Source organism: Cervus canadensis, chromosome 29 (assembly GCF_019320065.1).
Source record: "Cervus canadensis isolate Bull #8, Minnesota chromosome 29, ASM1932006v1, whole genome shotgun sequence".
Classification (NCBI taxonomy): domain Eukaryota; kingdom Metazoa; phylum Chordata; class Mammalia; order Artiodactyla; family Cervidae; genus Cervus; species Cervus canadensis.
Window position 1 is genome coordinate 41,900,095 of NC_057414.1, and position 24,052 is coordinate 41,924,146.

The 24,052-nt window shown below is 46.7% G+C and overlaps 1 protein-coding gene and 1 long non-coding RNA gene across 2 annotated transcripts; both read right to left on the minus strand.

Moving 5' to 3' along the window:
• Positions 1-367: 367 nt before the first annotated feature.
• MRPL11 (mitochondrial ribosomal protein L11) lies at positions 368-3,658 on the minus strand. Its single transcript, XM_043452494.1, has 5 exons — positions 3,441-3,658; positions 3,063-3,158; positions 2,281-2,374; positions 2,035-2,194; positions 368-650 (listed from the first exon to the last, which is right to left on the minus strand). The coding sequence occupies exons 1-5, from the start codon at positions 3,561-3,563 to the stop codon at positions 545-547; spliced, it is 579 nt and encodes a 192-aa protein (XP_043308429.1). The 5' UTR covers positions 3,564-3,658; the 3' UTR covers positions 368-544.
• Positions 3,659-22,514: 18,856 nt separating this feature from the next.
• Positions 22,515-24,023, minus strand: LOC122430919. Its single transcript, XR_006266405.1, has 3 exons — positions 23,983-24,023; positions 23,114-23,251; positions 22,515-22,752 (listed from the first exon to the last, which is right to left on the minus strand). It is a non-coding gene; the product is annotated as an uncharacterized LOC122430919 (long non-coding RNA).
• Positions 24,024-24,052: the final 29 nt, after the last annotated feature.

The following is a 24,052-nucleotide window of genomic DNA, read 5'->3' on the forward strand; positions in this document are numbered from 1 at the left end:
TCTGAGGCAGCCCTTGGGATCCAGGGCACTCCGTGTAGCACCCTGCTTGGGGCTGTCATCTGAAGTCTTCAAAAGGGCCTGTTTCTGTTGAGGCTGCGAGTCCGCCAGAGACAGGAGGCCTTTCTGATGGAAGCAAGCCCAACATCCACAGCCCCTGCCCGCCCTGTCCATTCTCTCATCCCTAGGAAGGCGGAAAACACAAGATTTTCCCCTTCCTCTGTCAGGTCAGACCTTGGGCAGGTTGCTCTACCTGGCTGAGCCTCAGACTCTGAGAAACTCCTACTTCCCAGGGCAGCTAACATCTGTCCGTGGTGGCTACTGTCAGTACCAGTCCCTATCCCTGGGGTCCCAAAGCAGAAACTGAAAGTGGGTGACAAAACATGTTTACTCAGGCTTGATGCTCTGATATAGCCATACATAATTTAAAAATACATAATTTAAAGTCAGAAAAATATAATCAGCTTGGTGTGACCTCCCTTCCTCCCCTTAGACACAGCCTTCTCAACTGGCCCCCTTCAAAATCCTGGAGGCTGGGGGACAGGAATCACTTCTTGGCAGCTTCTGCCTGAGCTGCCAAATCCGCCTCTTTCTGAGCAGCCAGGAACAGGGCTCGCTCCTTCTGGAAAGCAGCCAGCTCTTCTGAACTGAGGCTGTAAGTACAGAGAAACAAACAGTGAGTGAGGGGCCGGTCACGGGTGGGAGCTCACAGCACCCACGTCACCGTCTCAGAGCCCCTCCCCGCTCCCAATGCCCCAGCCCCCATATGTGTGTGTGTTAGTCGCTTAGCCATGTCTGACTCTTTGTGACCCCATGGATTGTAGCCCACCAGGCTTCTCTGTCCATGGGATTCTCCAGGCAAAAATACTGGAGTGGGATGCCACTGCTTTCTCCAGGAGATCTTCCTGACCCAGGGATCGAACCCAGGTCTCCTGCATTGCAGGCAGATTCTTTACCGTCTGAGCTATAGGGAAGACCCTCCCAGCCCCCACACCTTTTGCTCATCTCTCTTCTCTGCCAGGAGTGCCACTCCACCATCACCTCTGCTTTTTACTATTTTCTTAAATCCCTCCTTATCCTTGGAGGATTAGAACAGCTAAATCCCAATCCAGATTAACCTGCCCATTCTCTGAGCCCAAAAACATTTTGTACAAAGAAATCATCAGGCGGTACATGTATGTCTCTCAGAGCAGGGATCAGATTCGTGCACTGCTGTATTCCCAGAACAAGTAAAGATCTGAGCAAAGTAAATTCCACCCCTGCTCCACGCTTACCCTCACTCCTCTTGGGAAATAACCAACCATCAGCCTTTGCATGGGGTGTGACTCCAGCAGCAAGAGGCCAGGGAAGGGCTGAGTGCTACCCCTGCCATCATCTGGGCCACACGCTTTCCCACCCACCATCTCACCTTCCTGAGGTCTCCGAAGCCCCCATGAGGAGCCCTCTGTTGGCCTGAGGATCAGGTCTGGATTTGAGAACCAACTAGACCCTGTTTGCCTCACCTCCTATGTTCCACTCTCTCTAGTGTGATATACCCAGATCACACTGAACTCCTCTGCTTCACTCTTTCACCCTACATTCTTCACAGGGATTTTTCCACTTCTCGGAATGTTTGTCCCAGTCCCTGACCTCCTTTCCCAGGGCTCTGCTTGGATGTCAAGTGCTCTGCAAAGCCTTTACTGACACACAGGCAAAATCAGGAACCCTACTCCCGGTTCTCAAGATGCTTGTGGTCTTTTTTATCAGGGCTGACCATCCAGCAGTAACGCTCCATTTATGGATCTGCCTCCATCTCTGGACTGGGAGCTCCTTAGAAGCAAGGCCAAGCATGGCTACCTCCTTCCGGACTGTATCCAGTGTCCCGAACAGTCTAATACACATTGGGTGCATAACAATTCTATTCCAAACGAATGAATGAGAATCTAAGATCCTTTAACACAGACACTGACTCTCCCACTCAGTGGGACTTCAGCCTTGTCCTAGAATCAAGAACTTTCCAGGCCCTTCTCTCACACTGAGCTTCCCCCAGATACTCACTCCTTCACCACACGAATGCCCAGGGAACGGGCAGAGCCAATGATGGAGCGGACAACAGAGGACAGGGGCGCGTCTTGGAGGGCAAAGGCGTCATCCTGAGCTTTGACGCGGGCGATCTCATACACGTGCTTCAGTGTCACCAGGCCGGCCACCTCCTTCCCTGGGAGCAAAACACAAGCAGCCCTTCAGGAGTCACTGCTTCCCTCCAGAGCCTCCAGAAGCCCAGATGCCCACCCTGCCCCTTACCTGTGTTCCGGGCCCCCTTCTCAATCCCAGCAGCGGCCTTCAGGAAGTAGGAAACAGTGGGTTGGCCAATTTTTATTTCAAATGTTCTATCAGGCTTAAGGGAAAAAAAGAGATATGAGAATTTTCCTACCCTGCGGCCCCAGCCCAAGGTACTACTAACTTCCTGCCTGCCCCATCTCAGCTCACCTTGCTATGGTGCCCCTTTAACTGACCATAAAACTACAGGAAAAATAAACTTCTAAAAGATGTCCCTGTCACCTCTATTCCAGGTCCAACTCTGCTCTGGAAACCCTGGCAATTTGGAGGGACAAAAAAAAAAAAAAAGATCTGCGACAAGGCAGGGTGCACTCAGGAAAGATATGGTCTAGTCTCCACTGTGTAAAAGGGGGAAGGGGGGCCGGGCATCAAGAAGAGATTTGGGACTTCCCTGGTGGTGTCCAGTGCTTAAGAATCTGCCTGTCAATGCAGGGGACACGGGTTCGATCCCTGGTCAGGGAAAATTCCACATGCCAACCTAAGCTTGTGCACCACAACTATTGACCCTGTGCTCCACAGGAGAAGCCCCAGCGCCACAACTAGAGACAGTCTGCAGGCAGCAACCAAAACCCAGCACAGCCAAAAACAGCCTCAACTGAGACCCGGTGCAGCCAAGTAAACAAAAATGAAATTTTTTTTTTGAAAGAGATTTGCCCCAAGCGGGGAGCCGAGTAGCAACCCCAGGAGACCAGCTTCAGGCCTTGGGAAGAATAAGGAAATGGGGGGTCAGAGTCCCGACTCCGCACCTTCACAAAAATCTTGGTAGGCAGAGGAATGCCTTCTTTGATGTCCTTGGTCTTCTCGTTGAACTCCTTACAGAACTGGTTGATGGAGACGCCTCGCTGTGAGGGAGGCATAGAGGAGGTAAGCGTGGGGAGGAAGGGCCGGGTTCCTACCACCCAGGAGGCTCCATCCCTTCTCTCCTCCTCTTCGCGTCTCTAAGGATACCCATCCTCTTCTCTCGACCCACATTCAACTACCGTTTTATGTGCCAGATGATTCGTGTGTGGGCAGCAGGGCCGGGGTATGAAACGAGGCAGCCCTGGCCCAGTCCACACCCCTCACCAACGTACTAGATCCAACCCTCCCGCGCCTCCCATGCCTGGTTTTCGCCGCGGCTGCACCTGACCCAGGATGGGGCCTAGAGGGGGCCCGGGCATGGCCTGGCCTGCCCGCACGATGGCCCGGATCACGCCTTCGGCCTCGGGCTTCCTGAGAGCCCGAGTGGCCCGGCTTAGCTTCGACATGACGCGGAGTTCCCGGGCTTAGTTCGCCTCAGATCTACACCGAGAGTTGGGTTCTGGGCGCCGCCATCTTGGGTTAAAGGTCAAGGGTCCTCACGTTAGGTTAAGACAAATAAAGCCGACAAATAGCAGCGTTGATTCAATCCTTCCGCCCTCCAACTGGTAAGACAAGGATGAGATGAAGCGGAAAAAAACTTTTAACGTGCTATCTTAAGATTGGGGAAGGACTCGAATGGCTCAGATACACATATTCCTCCTGGAGAGCACACAGGCAAGACCTCAGACGGACAAGCTGGGACGGGGACCTTAATGCCCGCACTGCATTGTGGGTATGGTAGTTTTGACCTAGTATGCCAATCCCACAGATTGCTGTGTCTTGGGGCGCCCCCTGCTGGATTTGGTGGTAATTCCTGGAGTGGTAAAACAACCTGGAGTCCTCCTTAGGAAATCTCTTCACTTTCTGAGCCTGTTTTCCTCACTTGTTGCTGAAAGGGAAGATGGTTAAGAGCACGGACCTTGGAACCAAATTGCCTGCTTGCTTCTCTTGCTGGCTGTGAACTTGATCGAGTTATTTAACGTATGCTCAGTATTCTCCTCTGTACGATGGGGATTATAATATATAGCACCTACACCTGGGATTGTTGTGACTGAGTGAGCAAAGTGCTTTAGTACACGGAGTCAGCACGTGCACTTCACTGTACAATAAGGACAAAACCTTCAGAGAGCTGTTGTGAGGCTTAAGAGGCCCAGAAGGTATTTGATACATCACCTGTGTTTAGTAAAATAAGCCATCACATCATCTTATTCTTTTTTTCTTTTTTTTTTATCATTTGTTATGTGCCAGGCACGCTGTTAATTGCTTTAGATCACTACTTACTACGTCCTCAGTCGTGTCTGATTCTTTGCAACCCCATGGACTATAGCTCATAGGGCTCCTCTGTCCAGGGGATTTTCCAGCCAAGAATACTGGAGTGTGTTGCCATTTCCTTCTCCAGAGGATCTTCCCTACCCAGGGCTCGAACCTGCATCTTCTGCAGCTCCTACATTGGCAGGCAGATTCTGTACCCCTGAGCTCCCTGGAAAGCCTGTTAACTGCTTTAAGGGTATTATTATCTTATTTAATCCTCACAATGGCATGAGACAAATTGTTTTATTATACTCTATTTACAAATAGGGGCTTCCCTGGTGGCTCAGTCCGTAAAAATCTTTACAAATGAGAAATTGAGGCACTAAAAGAGGCCCCAGAACATATAACTGGTATGTGACAAGGCTGGGAAACAAGTATCAGGATCATCTGATTCTAGACCTTGTGCTGTTTACCACAGCTCTGTACTGCCTCCTCTACTGAAATGAGATAATCCATGTAAAACCACATGGTAAACTGTGAGATCCATTTTTAGTTCTGAAGTCATGTTGGACTCCCTCTAATTAAGTGTGATTGTTCTTGCCTCTAATGTCTGTCAAGTTCTTTATAAAACTCGACCTTATTAGCCTTATCAAGACTCTGGACCCAAGAAGGCTCTTTTGATTTACTTGCCATAAAACGTGCAGCACAGTAATTAACTTCCCTGTGTTCCTGTCCTTAGGAGTGACATGGGGCTAAATATAGTACCTACCTCACAGGAAATTAGTTAATTTAGGTAAAGCACATGGAAGAGGGCCTGGCCTACAGGAAATGCCTTGGGCCTAGAATACCCTGATGAGAAAAGAGAAGAGGAAAACAGGCCTTATCTACAAAACAGCCTCTCATCTCTGCTGCTCCTTAATTTCACTTATCTCACATTGACTTGTATTTATCACAGTTTCTGTTGAATAGCTTTCTAAGTATTTGGGGAGTTTTTCTTGCCATCCTTTCCCTCCTGGCTTTCTGCACCCACTTATTCCACTGCAGTTCCTTCTGTGTTCTGTGACTTTAAGAGAAGTGGGGGAGGGGCCTCGGATTTTGTTCTCTTGTTTATTATTTTCCCCTTAGCAGTTATTGTTGTTTAGTCCCTTAGTCCTGTCCAACTATTTGTGATCCCATGGACTGTAGCCTCCAGGCTTTTCTGTCCAGGAGATTCTCCAGACCAGAATACTAGAGTGGGTTGCCATTTCCTTCTCCAGAGGATCTTCCCTACCCAGGGATCAAACCCACATCTCCTACTGAGAGAGTCAATTCCTAGGCAGGTTGATAAAAAGTCCAGGGTCCCAAAGGAGGAGAAAGCGGTCTGGGGCTCTCAAGGAGGAGTTAGGGGTCTGGAATTCTCAAGGAGAAGGAAAGGGCAAAGGTTTTTTTCTACATTACTTATTAAGGATTATATAACAGTAATGTATCCTGCTTGAGGACCTGTTTCTCCTTCCTGAAAACCTTCTGACTAATTCTTTTTTTTTTTTTCTGACTAATTCTGTTGTCTTAAAATGTATATTAGGGGAGTGGGTCTAGTAAGATCTTTACAACCTTGAGACATTCTTTTGATTTATTGTAATAACCAATTAAAAAGTATATAATTCCCCTGCTAAGACTAGGGATAGGGATCCATCCCCCTTCTGATGTCCGTGTCAGAAGCTTTCTGTGTCAGAAGCTTTCTCTGTCCCTTTTTTACTTTAATAAAACTCTGCTACACAAAAGCTCTTGGGGGATCAAACCTGGTCCCTGGTCCCAAAGCTAAATCTTCTTCGGAGATCACGAATCCAACACCATTCACCATAAGCTATCACTGCATTGCAGGTGGATTCTTTACCGCTGAGCCACCAGGGAAGCCCATAGGCCTTGATATATTCAATTTTGGAAGAACTAAAAGATAAATAAACTGGGGGGGGGGGCAGACAGCCTGTCCCAGAGCAAGCCAAGCTAAGTAGCCTTTATCTCTGGATGCTTCACATCAGCCAGCTGATATTCACAAATTCAATTACAAATAAAGAAGTAAACCTCCCTGAATGAAGGAATCAGGAAGCAGATGGGCATGGCAGGTCCTCAGGAAGCCAAGAATGTGGCCTGGCACAAACTGGGTAGCAATGGGTGAAATTTCCACTTCTTGTCAATGAAAGGACAATTTTGATCATTCCACCTCTTATAAGGAAACAACTTCCTAGTGTACCTTTGGATATGTGGTTGTCCAGAGTGTTCAGTGGCGAAGGTGAGCCTGAACAGGTGAGTGGGGACCAGATCTCCTGGACCTTGCCAGCCTGCTGAGGAGGGCAGCCTTGCAGTAGGGAGCCCCTGAAGCTATTGCTGCTATTGTGTAGTCGCCAAGTTCTGTCCAACCCTTTGTGACCCACAGACTGTAGCCCGCCAGGCTCCTCAGTCCGTGGGATGTCCAGGCAAGAATGCTGCATTGGGTTGCCATTTCCTTCTCTAGGGGATCTTCCTGACCCAGGGATCAAACCCGTGTCTCCTGCTTGGCAGGCGATTCCTTACCACTGAGTCACCAGGGAAACCCTAGGAAGCCATTGAAGCGGTGAGTATTGGGTTGGCCAAAATTTTCATTCAGATTTTCCATAAGATCTTATGGGGAAAGCCAAATGAACTTTTTGGCCAACTCAATATTTGCATCATATTCACATTTTGAAAAGGTGACCCTGGTTTGGGTGTGCAGATGGATTGGAGGATGGCAGGGACTCGATGCAGCGAGACGCATTAGGTCAGGACAGTATGATGGTGGAGAGATAATGGTAGCGTGGGACCAACTGAAGAGCTATATAGAAGATAGAGTTTATCTTAGTCAACAAATGCTTGTGTAGTGTGAACTGTGTCTGTCTTCATAAAGAGCATCGCATTTAAATCTCATTGCAGGCCTACGAGGTATGCGTGCGTGTGTGCTAAGTTGCTTCAGTCATGTCCTACTCTTTGCGACCCCATGGACTGTAGCCCATCAGGCTCCTCTGTCCATGGGATTCTCCAGGCAAGGACACTGGAGTGGGTTGCTATGCCCTCCTCCAGGGAGTCTTCCCGACACAGGGATCGAACCCGTGCCGCTCTGTCTCCTGCATTGGCAGGCAGGTTCTTTACCACTAGTGCCACCTGGGAAGCCCCCTGTGAGGTACGGGTGCTGTTATTGTGCCCGCTTCACACACGAGGAAACGGAAACACGGAGAGGCTGAGTCACGGGGCCAGAAAGTGTCAGAGTCACTAGGCCGAGCCATTGGCATGCAGGACGTTAGTTCCCCGACCAGGGATTGAACACGTGCCCTCTGCATTGCGAGCATGTAGTCTTAACCACTGGACTACCAGGGGAGTCCCAAAACTTTCTGGAATTAAAAAATTAATTAATTAATGGCCGTGCTGGGTCTTCACTGCTGTGTGGACTTTTCTCCAGTTACAGCAAGTGGGGGCTACTTCTGTTTCCGTGTGTAGACTTCCCGTGGCAGGGGCTTCTCTCATTTCAGAGTATGGGCTCTAGGACATGCTGGCTTTAGTACTTGTGGTGCTTGGGCTCAGTAATTGCGACTCACAGGGCTCTAGAGAACAGGCTCAGTAGTTGTGGAGCACGGGCTTAGTTGCTCTGTGGCAACTACGGGGATCTTAGTTGTGGGATCTTCCCAGATCAGCAATTAAATCTGTGTCTCCTGCATTGGCAGGCAGATTCTTTACAACTGAGCCACCAGGGAAGCTTCTGGAATTAAAAATATATATATTTTCAACTCCAGATTGGTTGAATCTGTGAGTATGGAGTCTAGGTTGGCCTTTTGTCCCTGTCTCTGGCACAGAGCTCCTAAAACCCTTGGAATTTCCTAAGTGACAAGAGCCAATAAAGTGAAAGGAGAGTCTTCTGTTATTCATAACAAGCCCCTTTCAACAACTAGAGACTTTACGTTAATAAGGTGATATTTCTAAAAACCCGTGGGTTCTGGTTGCCAGGGAAATCAACCACATAACTAGAGGACTGGAACTTTCAGACCCATCCCCCTGACCTCTGACCTCTGGGGAGAGAAACAGGATAAAGTGTTGACCGAGTGACTGATGGTCAATGATTCCATCAGTCATGCCTACTTAATGCTTATTTTCATGCTCATTTTCTCAGTCATGTCCAACTCTTTGTTCTGCCATGAACTGTAGCCCACCAGGCTCCTCTGTCCACAGGAGTTTTCAGGCAAGAATACTGGAATGGTTTGCCATTTCCTCCTCCAGGGGATCTTCCTGACCCAGGGATCTAGCCCATGTCTCCTGCGTTTCCTGTATTGGCAGGAGGATCGGATTCTCTCCTACTGAGCTACCTGGGAAGCCCCACTTCTTTCATGAAGCCTCCATAAAACCCCAAAAGGCCAGGGTTCTGAGAATTTCCTGGTTGGTGAACACGTGAAGCTGCTGGGAGGGTCTCATGCCTGGAAACTCCTTGCCACATCCCCATGCCTAGCCCTGTACAACCTCTTCCTCTGGCTGTTCATTTGCACCCTTTGAAATAGTCTTTGTAGTAAACTGGCAATCGTATAAGTAAACTGTTTTCCTGAGTTCTGTGAGCCATTTTCGCAAATGATGAAGCCCTAGGAGTGGGTCATGGAAACTTCCAACTTATCACTGGATGCTTGGTTGGTCAGAAGCACAGGTGACAACCTGGACTTGCAGTTGGCATCTAAATTGGGGGCAGGGGCTTCCCTGGTGGCTCAGTGGGAAACAATTCATCTGCCAATGCAGGAGGCACAAGTTTGACCCCTGATCCAAGAAGATCACACATGCCTTGGAGCAACTAAGCCTGTGTGCCGCAACTACTAAGCTTGTGCTCTGGAGCCTGGAAGCCACAACTACTGAGCCCTACTGAAGCCCGTGTGCCCTAGAGTCTGTGCTCCACAACAAGAGAATCCTACTCCACAACTAGAGAGTAGTCCCCACTTGCCGCAACTAGAGAAAAGCTCTCATAGCAACGAAGACCCAGCACAATAAAAAATAAATAAATAAAATTATTTTTAAAAATAAAGAAATAAAATGTGGGCAATCTTGGGACTTCCCTGGTGGTCCAGTGGTTACAGACCCGCCTTCCAATGCAGGGGACAATCCTTGGTCTGGGAACTAAGATTCCCACGTGCCACACAGGGACTAAGCCCACAGGCTGCACCTCGAGAGCCTGCACGCCACAACAAAGACCCAGTCCGGTGGGAACCTTAACTTGTGGGGTCTCACTATCTTAAGGTAGATAGAATGGAGTTAAATTGTAGGATGCTCAATTTAACTAAATTTAACTTCCCTGATAGCTCAGTTGATAAAGAATCCATCTGCAATGCAGGAGACCCTGGTTCGATTCCTGGGTGGGGAAGATCCCCTGGAGAAGGGAAAGGCTACCCACTCCAGTATTCTGGCCTAGAGAATTCCATGGACTGTATAGTCTATGGGGTTGCAAAGAGTCAGACACAACTGAACGACTTTCACTTTCACAACACCCAATTAAATTAAAGTTTCTGCCAGGGGGTTAGAATGGACTGAGTGTGAATAAAGAAGAAACGCCCCTTCATAGATAGATCACAGCCTTGTCATGGTGAAGGTGCTTGCGTAACTCAGTGAAGCTATGAGCCATACCGTGCATGGCCACTCGAGATGGATGGGTTACAGTGGAGAGTTCTGACAAGATGTGGTTCACTGGGGGAAAGAATGGCAAATCACTCCAGTATTCTGGCCATGAGAACCCCATAAGCAGTATGAAAGGACAAAAACATATGACACTGGAAGATGAGCTTCCCAGGTCCAAAGGTGTCCAGTATGCTACTGGGGAAGAGCAAAGAAATCGCTCCAGAAAGAATGAAGTGGCTGGACCAAAAACTAAATAATGCTGAGTTGTGGATGTGTCTGGTGGTGAAAGAAAAGTCTAATGCTATAAAGAACAATGTTTCATAGGAACCTGGAATGTTAGGTCCATGAATCAAGGTAGATTGGAACTGGTCAAACTGGAGATGGCAAGAGTGAACATCAACATTTTAGGAATCAGTCAACTAAAATGGACAGGCATGGGCGAATTTAATTCAGATGACCATTATATCTGCTACTGTGAGCAAGAGTCCCTTAGAAGAAATGGAATAGTCCTCATAATCAACAAAGGAGTCCAAAATGCAGTACTTGGGTACAATCTCAAAAACAACAGAATGATCTTGGTTCATTTCCAAAGCAAACCATTCAACTCCACAGCAATCCAAGTCTTTGCCCAAATCACTGATGTTGAAGAAGTTGAAGTTGATCAGTTCTGTGAAAACCTACAAGACCTTCTAGAGCTAACACCAAAAACAAGATGGTTAAAAAAAAGAAAGAAAGAAAGAAAGGACATCCTTTTCCTCACAGGGGGTTGGAATGCAAAAATAGGAAGTCAAAGGATACCTGGAGTAACTGGAAAATTTGGCCTTGGAGTACAAAATAAAGTAGAACAAAGGCTAAGAGTTTTGTCAAGGGAACACACTGGTCAGAGCAAACACCCTCTTCCAACAACACAAGAGACAGTCTACATGTGGACATCACAACATGGTCAATACTGAAATCAGATTGATTATATTCTTTGCAGCTAAAGATAGAGACACTTTATACCATCAGCAAAAACAAGACCTGGAGCAGACTGTGGCTCAGATTGTTAACTCCTTATTGAAAAACTCGGGCTTAAATTGAAGTAGGGAAAACCACTAGGCCATTCAGATATGACCTAAATCAAATCCCTTATGATGATACAGTGGAAGTGATGAATAGATTCAAGGGATTAGATCTGGTAGACAGAGTGCCTATAGAACTGTGGACAGAAGTTCGTAACATTGTACAGGATTCAGTGACCAAACCCATCCCAAAGAAAAAGAAATGCAAGAAGTCCAAGTGGTTGTCTGAGGAAGCTTTACAAATAGAAGATTGTAAAAAAACGAGAGAAGTAAAAAGCAAGGGAGAAAGGGAAAGATATACCCAACCGAATGCAGAGTTCCAAAGAATAGCAAGGAGAGATAAGAAGGCATTTTTCTGAGAACAATGCAAAGAAATAGAGAAAAGCAATAGAATGGAAAAGACTGGCAATCACTTCAAGAAAATTGGAGATATCAAAGGAATATTTCATGCAAAGTGAAAAGTGAAATTCGCTCAGTTGTGTCCAACTCTTTGCGATCCCATGGACTATACAGTCCATGGACTTCTCCAGGCCAGAACACTGGAGTGGGTAGCCTTTCCCTTCTCCAGGGGATCTTCCCAACCCAGGGATCAAACCCAGGTCTCCCGCATTGCAGGCAGATTCTTTATCGGCTGAGCCATAAGGGAAAGGACAGAAATGGTAAGGACCTAACAGAAGCAGAAGCGATGAAGAAGAATCTGCAAGAATACACAGAAGAACTATACAAAAAAGTCCTAATGACCTGGATAACCATGATGGTATGGTCACTCACCTAGAGCCAGACATGCTAGAGTGTGAAGTCAAGTGGGCCTTAGGAAGCATTACTGAAAACAAAGCTACTGGAGGTGATGGAATTCCAGCTGAGCTATTTAAAATGCTAAAAGATGATGCTGTTAAAGTACACTCTATGTCTGCAAAATTTGAAAACTCAGCATTGGCCATAGGACTGGATAGATCAGTTTTCATTCCAATCCTAAAGAAGGACAGTGCCAAAGAACGTTCAACTACTGAACAACTACACTTATTTAGCTAGTAAGGTTATGCTCAAAATCCGCCAAGCTATACTTCAGCAGTACATGAACCGAGAACTTCCAGATGTAGAAGCTGGGTTTAGTAAAGGCAGAGAAACCAGAGATCAAATAGCCAACATCCATGGGATCATACAAAAAGCAAGAGAATTTCAGAGAAACATCTACTTCTGCTTCACTGACTACACTAAAGCCTTTGACCGTATGGATCACAACAAACTGGAAAATTCCTAAAGAGAAAAGAATACCAGACCACTTCATCTGCCTCCTGAGAAACCTGTATGCGGTCAAGAAGCAATGGTTAGAACCAGACATGGAACTATGGACTGGTTCAAAAATGGGAAAGGAGTATGTCAAGGCTGTATACTGTCCTCCTGGTTATTTAACTTCTGTGCAGAGTGTGTGTGCTAAGTCACTTCAGTCATGTCCAACTCTTTCCGACCCTATGGACTGTAGCCGGCCGGGCTCCTCTGTCCGTGGGATTCTCCAGGCAGGAATACTGGAGTGGGTTGCTCTGCCATCCTCCAGGGGATCTTCCCGACCCAGGGATCAAATCCATGTCTCTTAACATCTCCTGCATTGGCAGGTGGGTTCTTTACTACTAGTGCCACCTGGGAAGCCCTCTATGCAGAGTACATCTTGTGAAATGCCAGGCTGGATGAATCACCAACTGGGATCAAGATTGCAGGGAGAGATATCAACAACCTTAGATATGCAGATAATACCACTCTAATGGCAGAAAGTGAAGAGGGACTAAAGAGCCTCTTGATGAGGGTGAAAAGGGGAGTGAAAAACTGGCTTAAAATTCAACATTGAAACAACTAAGATCATGTCATCCAGTCCCACCACTTCATGGCAAATAGAAGGAGGAAAAGTAGGAGCAGTGACAGATTTTATTTTCTTCGGCTCTAAAATCACCTTGGACAGTGACTACAGCCATGAAATTAAAAGACGCTTGCAACTTGGAAGGAAAGCTATGACAAACCTAGGCAGTGTATTAAAAAGCAAAGGCAGCATTTTGCTGTCCAAGATCTGTATAGTGAAAGCTATGGCTTTTCCAGTAGTCATGTACGGATGAGAGTTAGACCGTAAAGAAGGCTGTGTGCTGCGTGCTTAGTCGCTTAGTCATGTCTGACTCTTGGTGACCCTGTGGATTGTAGCCCACCAGCCTCTTTTGCTCATGGGGATTCTCCAGACCAGAATACTGGAGTGGGTTGCCATGCCCTCCTCCAGAGGATCTTCCCAACCTAGGATTCTTCAGGCAGGAATAGGGGAGTGGGCTGCCATGCCCTCCTCCAGGGGATCTTTCCAACCTATAGATCCAACCCAGGTCTCCTGCATTGCAGGCGGATTCTTTACTGTCTGAACCACCAGAGAAGCCCAAAGAAGGCTGAGCACCAAAGAACTGATGCTTTCAAATTGTGGTGCTAGAAAAGACTCTTGAGAGTCCCTTGGACTGCAAGGAGACCAAACCAGTCAATCCTAAAGGAAATCAGCCCTGAATATTCGTTGGAAGGACTGATGCTAAAGCTGAAGTTCCAATACTTTGGCCAACTGATGCAAAGAGCCGACTCACTGGAAAAGACCTTGATAATGGGAAAGATTGAGGGCATGAGGAGAAGAGGATGACAGAGGATGAGGTGGATAGTGTCATTGACTCAATGGACATGAGTTTGAGAAAACCCTGGGAGATAGCAAAAGACAGGGAAGCCTGGCGTGCTGCAATTCATGGAGTTGCAAAGACTCAGACACGACAGATCGACTAAAAAAACAACAACAAAGAAGAAACGCAGGAAGAAATTTTCTTGATACTCATCCTCAAACTCACCAAGACTACTCCTGTCTCAGCGCTTCACACACACTATTACTTCTCCTTGGAAGGCTTTTCCCCAGACTGGCTTTTTTATCCTTCTGACCTCAAGTCCAATGCTACCTCCTCAAAGAGGCCATCCCTAACTCTCCTAGCCATTAAAATACTATTGAGGAGGAATATTTAATTACATGGAAATACACGTGATATAATGTTAATTACTCAAAGCAAATGCCATACTGCATATATAGGGTATAATTACAATTGTGCTTATGTGTTTATGCGTGTATGTGTACACTTAGAAGAAAGAGTGGGAAATACACCCAAACGGAAACAGTGGTTGTGGGTAGTACATTTGAGGATGATTTTTTTCTTATTTCAATTTTTCTGTACATAAAAATGTCCTGCCTCAGATGTAACACTTCCATCATCAGAAGCCTCTCAGTAGCTCCCCATCACTCAGAAGGTAAAATTCTAATTTTTTAGTTTTGCTTCTTTTTTTTTTTTTGAAAGCATGAGTCTATTTTGTAGTAAATAATAAAATATATTTGTCTAATTGGTATTACTAGACCAGATCTGTTCGGCCACTGCACTTATTTTCATACTTATTTAAATGTATCATAAAATGTTTAATATGAGACAGGCATACGTGAGTTTTCACATTGAAAAGAGCCATGGTCATACAGTTTTGATAGAGATATACCTTCTCGAAATACGCTAATCAGTGCGCACTGGTCAGTATTTTACACGTGAATCAGGACGTGTGTTCAAGTCTGCGCAGTTGTGTCCTACTCTTGCAGCCCCATGGACTGTAGCCTGCTAGGCTCCTCTGTCCATGGGGTTCTCAAGGCAGGAATCCTGGAGTGGGCTGCCATTTCCTTCTCCATTAGTTTTGCTTCTTAAGGGTTGATAGACCTTAGGTTGAATCCACCCTCCTGGCCCTTTGCCCCTCCCTTCCCCACTTCACCATACCTAACTGCTGTTTGTGAAGCTGAAAGTGAAGTCGCTCAGTTGTGTCTGACTCTTTGCAAGCCCGTGGACTATAGCCTACCAGACTTCTCCATCCATGGGATTTTCCAGGCAAGAATACTGGAGTGCGTTGCCATTTCCTTCTCCAGGAGATCTTCCCAACCCAGGGATTGAACCCAGCTGTCCTGCATTGTAGGCAGACACTTTACCGTCTGAGCCACCTAGGTCCAATCCATGACTTAGATGTTCCCAATTCTCTGAAAATGCACCCCTGCCCCAATGCATGTGAAACCATTCACCTCAGAGTGGAACTTGAATGCACTCAAACCCAGCCAAAACCCAGTTTGGGACTCTTAACACACATGGCCGGGACTTGAACCCAGCTAAAACCCACCATCTTCCAATTAAGGTCACACATCTGGTTTCGGGACCTACTGAAACTCGGATTCTTGTAGTCTCATCTCAGAAAGAACTCGGTAAGAGACAAAGTGATAGGTAAGAAGTAGATTTATTTAGAGAGAAACACACTCCACAGATAGAGTGTGGGCCATCTCACAGGCTGAGTGCAGCCTCGAAATGTGGTGTGGTTAGTTCTTATGGGCTGGGGGCAGGGAAGCCAGGTGTGCTGCAGTCCATGGGGTCACAAAGGGTTGGACACGATTTAGTGAACGAACAGCAACACTTTCATAGGCTGATGAGTGGGAGGATTATGCCAACTGTTTTGGGGGAGGGGCAGAGGTTTCCAGGAATTGGGCCACCGCCCACTTCCGGGTCTTTGGAGGCTGGCCCTGGAGCTGCCGTGGCACCCGCGGGTGTCTTATGTAGCTTGCCGAGGTGCTGCTGTTGCCGCTGTTGTTACAATGGACATGTTCTGAGGATCAAGGTCTAGTCAGAGTTGACTTGTCTGCCGTCTTGGACCCATTTGATTCTGATCAGTTTTGTTATGTCCTCCAGCTATGTCCTTCTTTCAAATACCGTGCCCTGCCCCTTTTGCTTCCGTTTCACACGGGGTTGGAGCCAGCTATTGCAGGGAGAAGGTAGGGCATGAGAGGATGGTCACATCCCAGGTCTCAGGCAAGTCCCTGAGACGGGCCACCAAATGTGGGCTCTTGGTTTTGCATGGGAAAGAACTCAAGAACCAGTCATAGCAAAGTGACAGCAGGTTTATTTAGAGACAAATACATTCCATACACAGAATATGGCCCATCTGAGAAAGTGAGAGCAGTCCTGGGAGAAATACAGAGTGTGGGGCCATCTCAGAAGGCCAGAGACCCTGAAATATGGGAGTGGTTAGACCTTGGTTCGATCCCTGGGTCAGGGAGATCCCTTGGAGAAGGGAATGGCATCCCACTCCAGTATTCTTGCCTAGAGAATTCCATGGACAGACCATGGGGTCACAAAGAGTTGGATGCAATGGAGCAACTAACACACTTTAGATTTTATGGGCTGGGTAATTTCACAGGCTAATGAGGGGGAGGATTATTCCAACTTTTCTGGAGAAGGGGCAGAGAGTTCTAGGAATTGGGTCAGCACCCACTTTTTGCCCTTTTATGGTCAACCTTGGAACTGTCACGGTACCTGTGGGTGTGTCATTTAGTGCTCTGATGTGTTGTTACAATGAGACCTTACTGATGCTCAAGGTCTGGTGGAAGTCAACTCATCTGCCAGCTTGGACCTAGTTGGGTGGAAGTCAACTCATCCTCCATCTTGGACCTAGTTGGGTCTAACCAGTTTATGTTGTGTCCTCAGGGGTTGTCATTCTTTTAAATGTTGTGCCCTGCCCCCTTCCTGTCTCACAGCAACCATTTTTATATGACATGATCCTGCCTATTTGTAGGTGACTGGCTAGGTGCAAGCATCTGCCCCAAGCTGGGTCAAAGTTTCTCCCCCTGCAATCTTTTATTAAAAGTTAGAAATTCTGGGGAATTCCCCTGGCAGTCCAGTAGTTAGAACTCTATGCTTTTACTGCCAGGGACAGGGGTTCAATCCCTGGTCAGGGAACTGAGATCCTGCATGTTGTCGCCAAAAAAAAAAAAAAAGAAATTCCATTCTCAGTCTGGACTGGCTTCTTGAAAGGAGAGGATATCAAAAGCTTGGGAGATGCAGCGTAGCCACTTCCTACCTCAGGCCACATATGTTGGTCTGCCTGGAGGGAAGAGTGATGTCAACATACAGAGAGGTAAAGAGACAAGAAGTGGGGAGAGACAATTCCTTCTGGGCTACTGATGTCTGTTCCCACTCTTCAGGAAGGACTGCATTCAGGTTGCTAGAGATGTAGGTCAGAGTTCTTTTCTTCTTATTTATATATTTTTAAAAAATTTATTTACTTTTTAAAATTAGAGGATAATTGCTTTACAATATTGTGTTAGTTTCTGCTATACAACAATGTGAATCAGCTATATACATACATATATCCCCTTCCTCTTGAGCCTCCCTCTCACACACCCCCCCCCCCACACACACCCAGGGTTCTTAATTTCAAGCACAGAAGCCAATTCTGGACAATCTAAGCAGAAAGAAAATTTATGAAGGATAGTGAGTAACTCACAGAGTCTCCAGGCTGTGCAGGGAATGAGGCGTTGTAGCCAGGCAAGTGGGAACACACCCAAAATCACGCCACAGAACTATCCCGAGAAGACAGAACTGCCCCCATTGCGCACAGCATCTTCACCACTGGCACCACGGACAGAGGGCTGCAGACTCTGCAGTTGGATCTACTTCCACTGCAGCTTCTGAGATTGGACCTAGCCACTGCCTCCACCACATCCGCTTCTTTAGGAAATTGCATGATTCAGTTGGAAGCAGGTGCTTCTGACCAGAAGAATCTAAAACATGTGTCTGCACCCATGGGGTTGCAGAGTTGGACAAGACTGAGTGACTGAGCACATACACATGTGTAAGTAAATTTTTCACAACCTAGGATGGAAGAGGCAGTTCTTATATCCAGTGGCAAAGCAGTTACCAATTATCCCGCAGTGTCTCTTGAGACTTGGGTAACTGCCCACTGAGGGTGAAGTTTTGGCATAGCAAAGCCAGTTTTCCGTGATTCTCCAACTCTACAGCAGAGAAAGGCTATCTCTGAATCTCTGTTCCAAATTCCCAACAGACAGGATGTGACTGGCCCAGCCTAGGTCAGGTTGGCATCCTTACTCCCTTCAGTTGTGGCCAGGGAATGATGTCATAGAGACAAAAATGATTGTTGGCGATGCAAAACTGGGGATTAGAGAGAAGTAGCTTCATTGGTGTGACCGAAAGCAAGTACTTAATAACACTGTTGATCAGTGGGTAAATGAATAAATAAATCAAGCTATCAAGACTTGAGGTTCTAGGGGCCCTTCTCAACCCTTCTCCTGGTTTTTGCTTCTCTCTGTGCACTCACTCTCACTGGCTTTCTCAGCTCCCTGGGTTCCTCTTCACTGATTGTGGCCGTGGCTACCACGGTCTCACCAGTTTCCTCCGCATCCTGACCTTTCAGCTAGAACTACTCCTTACCCATTCTCATTGCAGAATGTGGAGGTTTGATCAAACCAACTCATCTTAAATACTTTTATTGTAAAATATTATGAACACACCAAAAGTTCATACAATATAAATGTACAGCTTAATAAGTATTATAAAGCAAGCACTTGGGTGACTGCCACTCCGTCAAGAAACCAAACAGCACCCTGGACAGCACCCCAGAGCACCCGCTGCGCTCCTCCTTCCAGGTTAAAACCTCTCTACCTAATTTTTATGCCCTTAACTTCCTCACCTTTCTTTAGTTTTGCCACCAAAATAAGCACCCTGAACTGATATGGCTTGGTTTGGACTAGTTTTAAGATTTGCATCAATACAATTATAGAGTATGAATTCTGATACTTCGTTTCTTTTGCTCAATGTCATATTTGTTTGTTTTGTTCTAGCTGGTTCTTTTTTAGGAGAAGCTGTGTTGAGATATGGGGCATACCCAGTGGCTCTGTGGTAAAAAATCTGTCTGCCAATACCTGAGATGCAGGTTCAATTCCTCGGTCAGGAAGATCCCCTGGAGGAGGAAATGGCAACCCGCTCCAGTATTCTTGCCTGAAAAATCCCATGGATGGAGGAGTCTGGTGGGCTACAGTCCAGGGGTTACAAGAAGTCAGACATGACTGAGCACAAAGCATATATTGAGATATGATAATTCACATATCATGCAATTCACCCATTAAAATGTGCAGTTAGTGGTTTTGGTATATTCACAGATACAGGTAACCATCACCACAGCAATTCTGGAACATTTTCATTACCTCAGAGAAAAACTCACGCACTTTAGCTGTCACTATTCTGCTCTCCCTCTCTAGCTAAGTAACCACAAATCCACTTTCTGCCTCTATATGTTCTTCTATTCTGACATTTATTATAAATGAAATCATACAAGATGTGGTCATTTGTGACTGGCTTCCTTCACTTAGCATATTATTTTCAAGGTTGTAGCATATATCTGTACTGTGTTCCTTTTCGTGGCTAAATAATATTCCACTGTATAGATATACATTTTGTCTATCCATTCAACAATTGAACATTTGAGTTGTCCACATTTTGGCTATTATAAATAATGCTGCCATAGACATTTGTGTAGAAGTTTTTGTGTAGACATATGTTTTCATTTCTCTTGGGTCTTTCCCTAGGAGTGGAATTGCAGGGTCATGTGGCAACAATGTTTAACTCTTGGAAACAGCACTGGACTGTTTTCCTAAGTGGCTACACCATTTTACAGTCCTACTGTCAGTGTGTGAGGGTGTCAATTTCCCCACATCCTTACAATATCTACCTGTTTTGTTTTTTTTTTCCCCTTGTCTGTGTCATCCATTCCTGTTTCTTTGCATGATTTACAATTTCTTAATGGAAACTGAAGATTTTAAATACTACATTGTGGCAACTTGGCACTTGCCCCACCCCAAGGGCTTGCTATTGTTATTTGCTTGCTTGGTGACTGAGTGGATTATTTTTTAAAAATACTTATTTATTTGGCTGTACTGGGTCTTAGTTGTGGCGTAGATGTGGGATCTAGTTCCCTGACCAGGGATCAAACCCGGCCCCCTGCATTAGGAGTGTGGAGTCCTAGCCACTGGACTACCAAGACTACCCTGTGTGGATTATTTTAGTGAATCCATCCCCCCTTCCCTCTGCCTGAGTTTAAAGCCTCTGTCCTTGGTCCTCAAGGAGTGCAGCCTGTGCACCTCGACCGCAGTCACCTGGGAAGACAGTAATTTAGGTTGGGCTTTCCTGGACTGACACTTCCCCTGACCACAACCAGCTATTAAACTCCACTCATTGCCAGCTAATTCTCTACTGTCTTCAACAATGTCCTAGAACATATATTGTGCCACAAACTGATCCAATCAAATTTGGACAGTGAAGGAATAGGGTTTGGACGCCTAAATCTATCTGAAGGGTCTATCTGTTTCTAGCACCATCCTCCTATCTACAATGAGACCTCAGAGGCAGAGCCCAGCATCTTAGCTCTTCCTTATCTTCTCTCCAAATCTTTCAGGCCAGAAAGAGTTTGTTGTCGGTTGGCTTGTTTATTTGTTCTCAACATGCTTTCTCCACTAGATGCACAAGTATTCTTCAAAACTGTTTATGCCTGTCTCTGGGCATTTGAACCCAAGAGTTGAAGAAATACAGAGGACTTCCCTGGTGGTTTGGTGATTAAGACTCTGTGCTCTCAATGCAGGGGTCCTAGGTTCAATCCATGGTTAGGGAACTATCCTTTATGCCATTTTAGTTGCCTGCTAAAACTAAGACCTGGTGGAGCCAAACAAAACTTTTTTTTAACAAAAAATACAGGCTGTATTTTGTTCTTTTCTTTGTCCCCTTTTAAAAAAGCAGTAGGGTCAAGATCTAGATTGAGGAGAGAAGGGAGGGGCTGTAAAGATTTTCAAAACAATACTGTCAATTTTTATCCCACTTCAGGTAGGTACTATTTTTTATTTCCATTTTATAAATACAGGAAGTGAGGCATAGAGAGATTAAGAGGCTGGAGTTCTTAGCACAGAGCCTGGGACTTAAGAGCCAGAAGCCAAGGCTGGGACTTGAGAATCTATGCCTGTTGGTGGTGTTCCAACTCACCCTTCCTCTCCCCATCCTGGAAAATGCAATGCTGCAATCAGGCCCATCCCATGATCCCAGAGGTCCCTCCTGGTCTGGCTGTGCTCACCATACAACTCCCAGCCCAGTGCTTGACCACAAGAGAAATCTCTGCCTCTTGGGACAAAGCCTTTGAACCTCTCTTAGCCCTTCTTGCCATCTGGTGTCTGGTGGTAGCACTGGGGCTCTGGTCAAACCTCACTTCCACACCCGTCTGGCTCTGTGACCTGGCTGTATCATAATTCAGTGTGTGTTCACAGAGGGCCTGCTTTGGCAGGCAATGTACTGGAAGCTGGGAGTGCAAAGGGGAGTAAGACTGTCCCAGTGTCCCCATGTCCTATTGCAGATATGTGTACCTGGTAGGCAGATAGGGAATCAGGGATGGGAGCAATCCTGTGGTGCAGGATTTGCATGACCTGCTGCCAGGAGCCCAGCAGTCCAGCCTGCTCAGGGACTGCTGGCCTCTCAGGGAGTTGCTCTTTGATTAGTGGGTGCTTTTGTCCTCAAAGGGTGTGCTGTCGGCTGCTTTCTCGTTTCATCTGGCTGCTGGAGCCCGAGAACAGTTGGCAAAGCAGTTGGTATCTTGGACTATTTTTAGATGGAGGAGTTAGTGGGGTGTGTGGATGTGGTAAGACCCAGGAGGAGTCTTGAAGATTGGCAGCTTCATAAACAACAAGTTGGGGGGAGGGAGAGGAAGTGTGCTCCTCCAAGTGTGTGGGCCAACTTTCACTTGTTTTTCTTGACGTGGGGGTCAAAGAATGCCTCCTCTGTGCAGCTTTCCTTGATTTCTTCAGTAAAACACGCACTCTAAAGATGCAAATTAAAGGTCCACCCTCTGGGCTTCCCCTAACTCTTGGTTATTGTTTTGCCCAAAGTTTTACTTTTGTTTTAGGTTTGAATGACTTTTTTTTAACAAAAGAAACCACTTATTACACACTAATAAACAATTTCAATATTTAATAGAGGATTATTTTACTTAATTTCAATATACAGCCATTAAAAGAAAAGAAATAGAAACAATGGAGAGAAGCAATAGCGTATACATTACCAAATTGGGCCGACAACCTACACCCAGACTTCAGTAGCACTGGGAAGTTGCTTGTTAACAGTAATCTGGAGTCCCAGTTGAGAAAGGATCCATGGCCGTGTGTGCACTCCACAGGTGAGACTTCAAACTGCAGTTTGGAGGCTCCTGCTTATAACCCCAGGCCACAAACTAACAACATCATCAGTTTGCGCACAAAAATGAAGCTCTGCTTTCACTTTACCAATGCTGTTTGTTTCACCAATCATAGGATTTCATTAGACCCTGAGGGGGTTGGCCAGACCTCCAGGGGCTTAAAAAATTCCAAGACCCACTCCCTTTCTGATCTAAGCCCACCTGACTTCCTGTGTTTGCAGGCAGGCACAGAATCTAGGCAGTGTCTAAGCAGGTAAGAAGCAGGTCATGATGCTGAAAGCTCAGCTTCTGTGAACATCATTGCAGAATCAAATCTCAGAATTTTGGGTGAATTAGAAAAGGATAGCTTTATTGCTTTGCCAGGCAAAGGGGGACAGAGCAGGGTACCACCCTCCAAACCAAGTGACAAGTTTTACAGTAAAAGAGGGCGTGATCAGCTCATGGACATTCTTCTGATGGGTTGGTGGTGAGGTAAGTAGGCATCAACATTATCAACCTTCAGGTTTAACTTGTCTTATGTAGGGAGCATACCATAACTTCTCCGAGCAGGTTTCAGTATCTGCAAAATAGCTCAAAGATATTGTTGTGCATATTCTTTGATGGGGAAACCTGCCCCAAGGCTGCTATTGATTGCTTGTTTCTCCTTGGTCTCACATCCCCTCCCTTCCCTAACCAAATCTGCTGTTGGAATCTGCTGTTGGAACTCAGGAAAGATCATGGAGGCTGAACAAATGCTGCTCCCTATAATCAAAGAAATGGGAGGCACAAAGGCCTTGTGCCCAGGAGCCCCACAGGCCCTGCATGGTATCAGAGGCCTGCTCTCCTGGTTCTGAAGCCTGAGCAAGACTTCCTCCATTTTAATTTGCGTAACAGTTACAGTTCCAAACAGGCCAAGAGATAATGAGCTGTAGGGATCTTACCTGATGCATCTCTGGGTCTCTCCTGCTCTGCACCTCTGAGTGCCCTCTCGCCATCCTGTGGTCCCGAATCATAGCAACAAGGTATACAGAAGCTATGAGTCAGACTGGAGTCACACAGCTGAGAGCCAATCTTGGTCCCTTTCAGGGAAAATAACCATGACCAAGTCAGATTCCTAAATCTCTTTTTTCTCATCTGCAAAATGGGTGGTTATACTGTCTGTCTCCCAAGAATCAAAGGGCTTATTTTGTTCAAAGCACAGCCCATAGCAGCTGCCACAGACTAACAGATGAGGTCTCTTGCAAACCCAGGCCCGGAGGGTCTCCATCCCGTTTGTGGCACCTCCGGTGGTGTGCGCAAGCTGGCGGGCGGGAGGGAGGCATTCCTGGACACCTGGGAGGGTGGGACCCAGAGCCAGCCGGCGGTCGCCCAGAGAGAAAGTAGTCCAGCTGGGCTGGAAGACAGATCAAACGCAGCGGCTTTCCTCTGCCTCCCCGCTGATGCACACCCGTACCTCCGTCTTCTCTAGTATTTCCATTCTCTCTCTCCAGGCACATAGCACAGTGCCTGGCCCGCACCAAGTGTTCTGGGAGGCAGGCCTGTGCCAAGCCCTTTCCACCCCATTCATCTCCCTTCCCTGCCTCTCTCCTCTAATTCCTCAGTTTCCCCATCTGGAAGGCGGGGTCTCAGGCAGGAGGTGCAGAGTCCCTGGCCTAAGCTGCGGAAAGGGGCCTCCAGCCCAGGGTGGGGGAAGGTGCTAGACTGCGATGAGGAAGGGGGCGCCAGGGTCTCAAGGAGAACCCAGGAGTCTCCAGAAACTAGGGCGGGGTCTGGGGAACCCGAACTGGAGAAGGGGATCTCAAAGACTTACCTGAGAGCCCCAGATCACGCGAAGTTGGGAGAGAGCGTTCCTAGAGCAGAGTGGTGGGCGTGGCTTCCAG

Bases quoted from the DNA above. Each gene is read 5' to 3' on its own strand.
- MRPL11 (XM_043452494.1), bottom strand. From the start codon at position 3,563: ATGTCGAAGCTAAGCCGGGCCACTCGGGCTCTCAGGAAGCCCGAGGCC. The intron at 2,195-2,280 runs GTAAGGGGCAGG...TTTTGCTCCCAG, and splicing joins GAAGGGGGCCCGGAACACAG to GGAAGGAGGTGGCCGGCCTG. The intron at 651-2,034 runs GTGAGTATCTGG...CTGTACTTACAG, and splicing joins GGCATTCGTGTGGTGAAGGA to CCTCAGTTCAGAAGAGCTGG.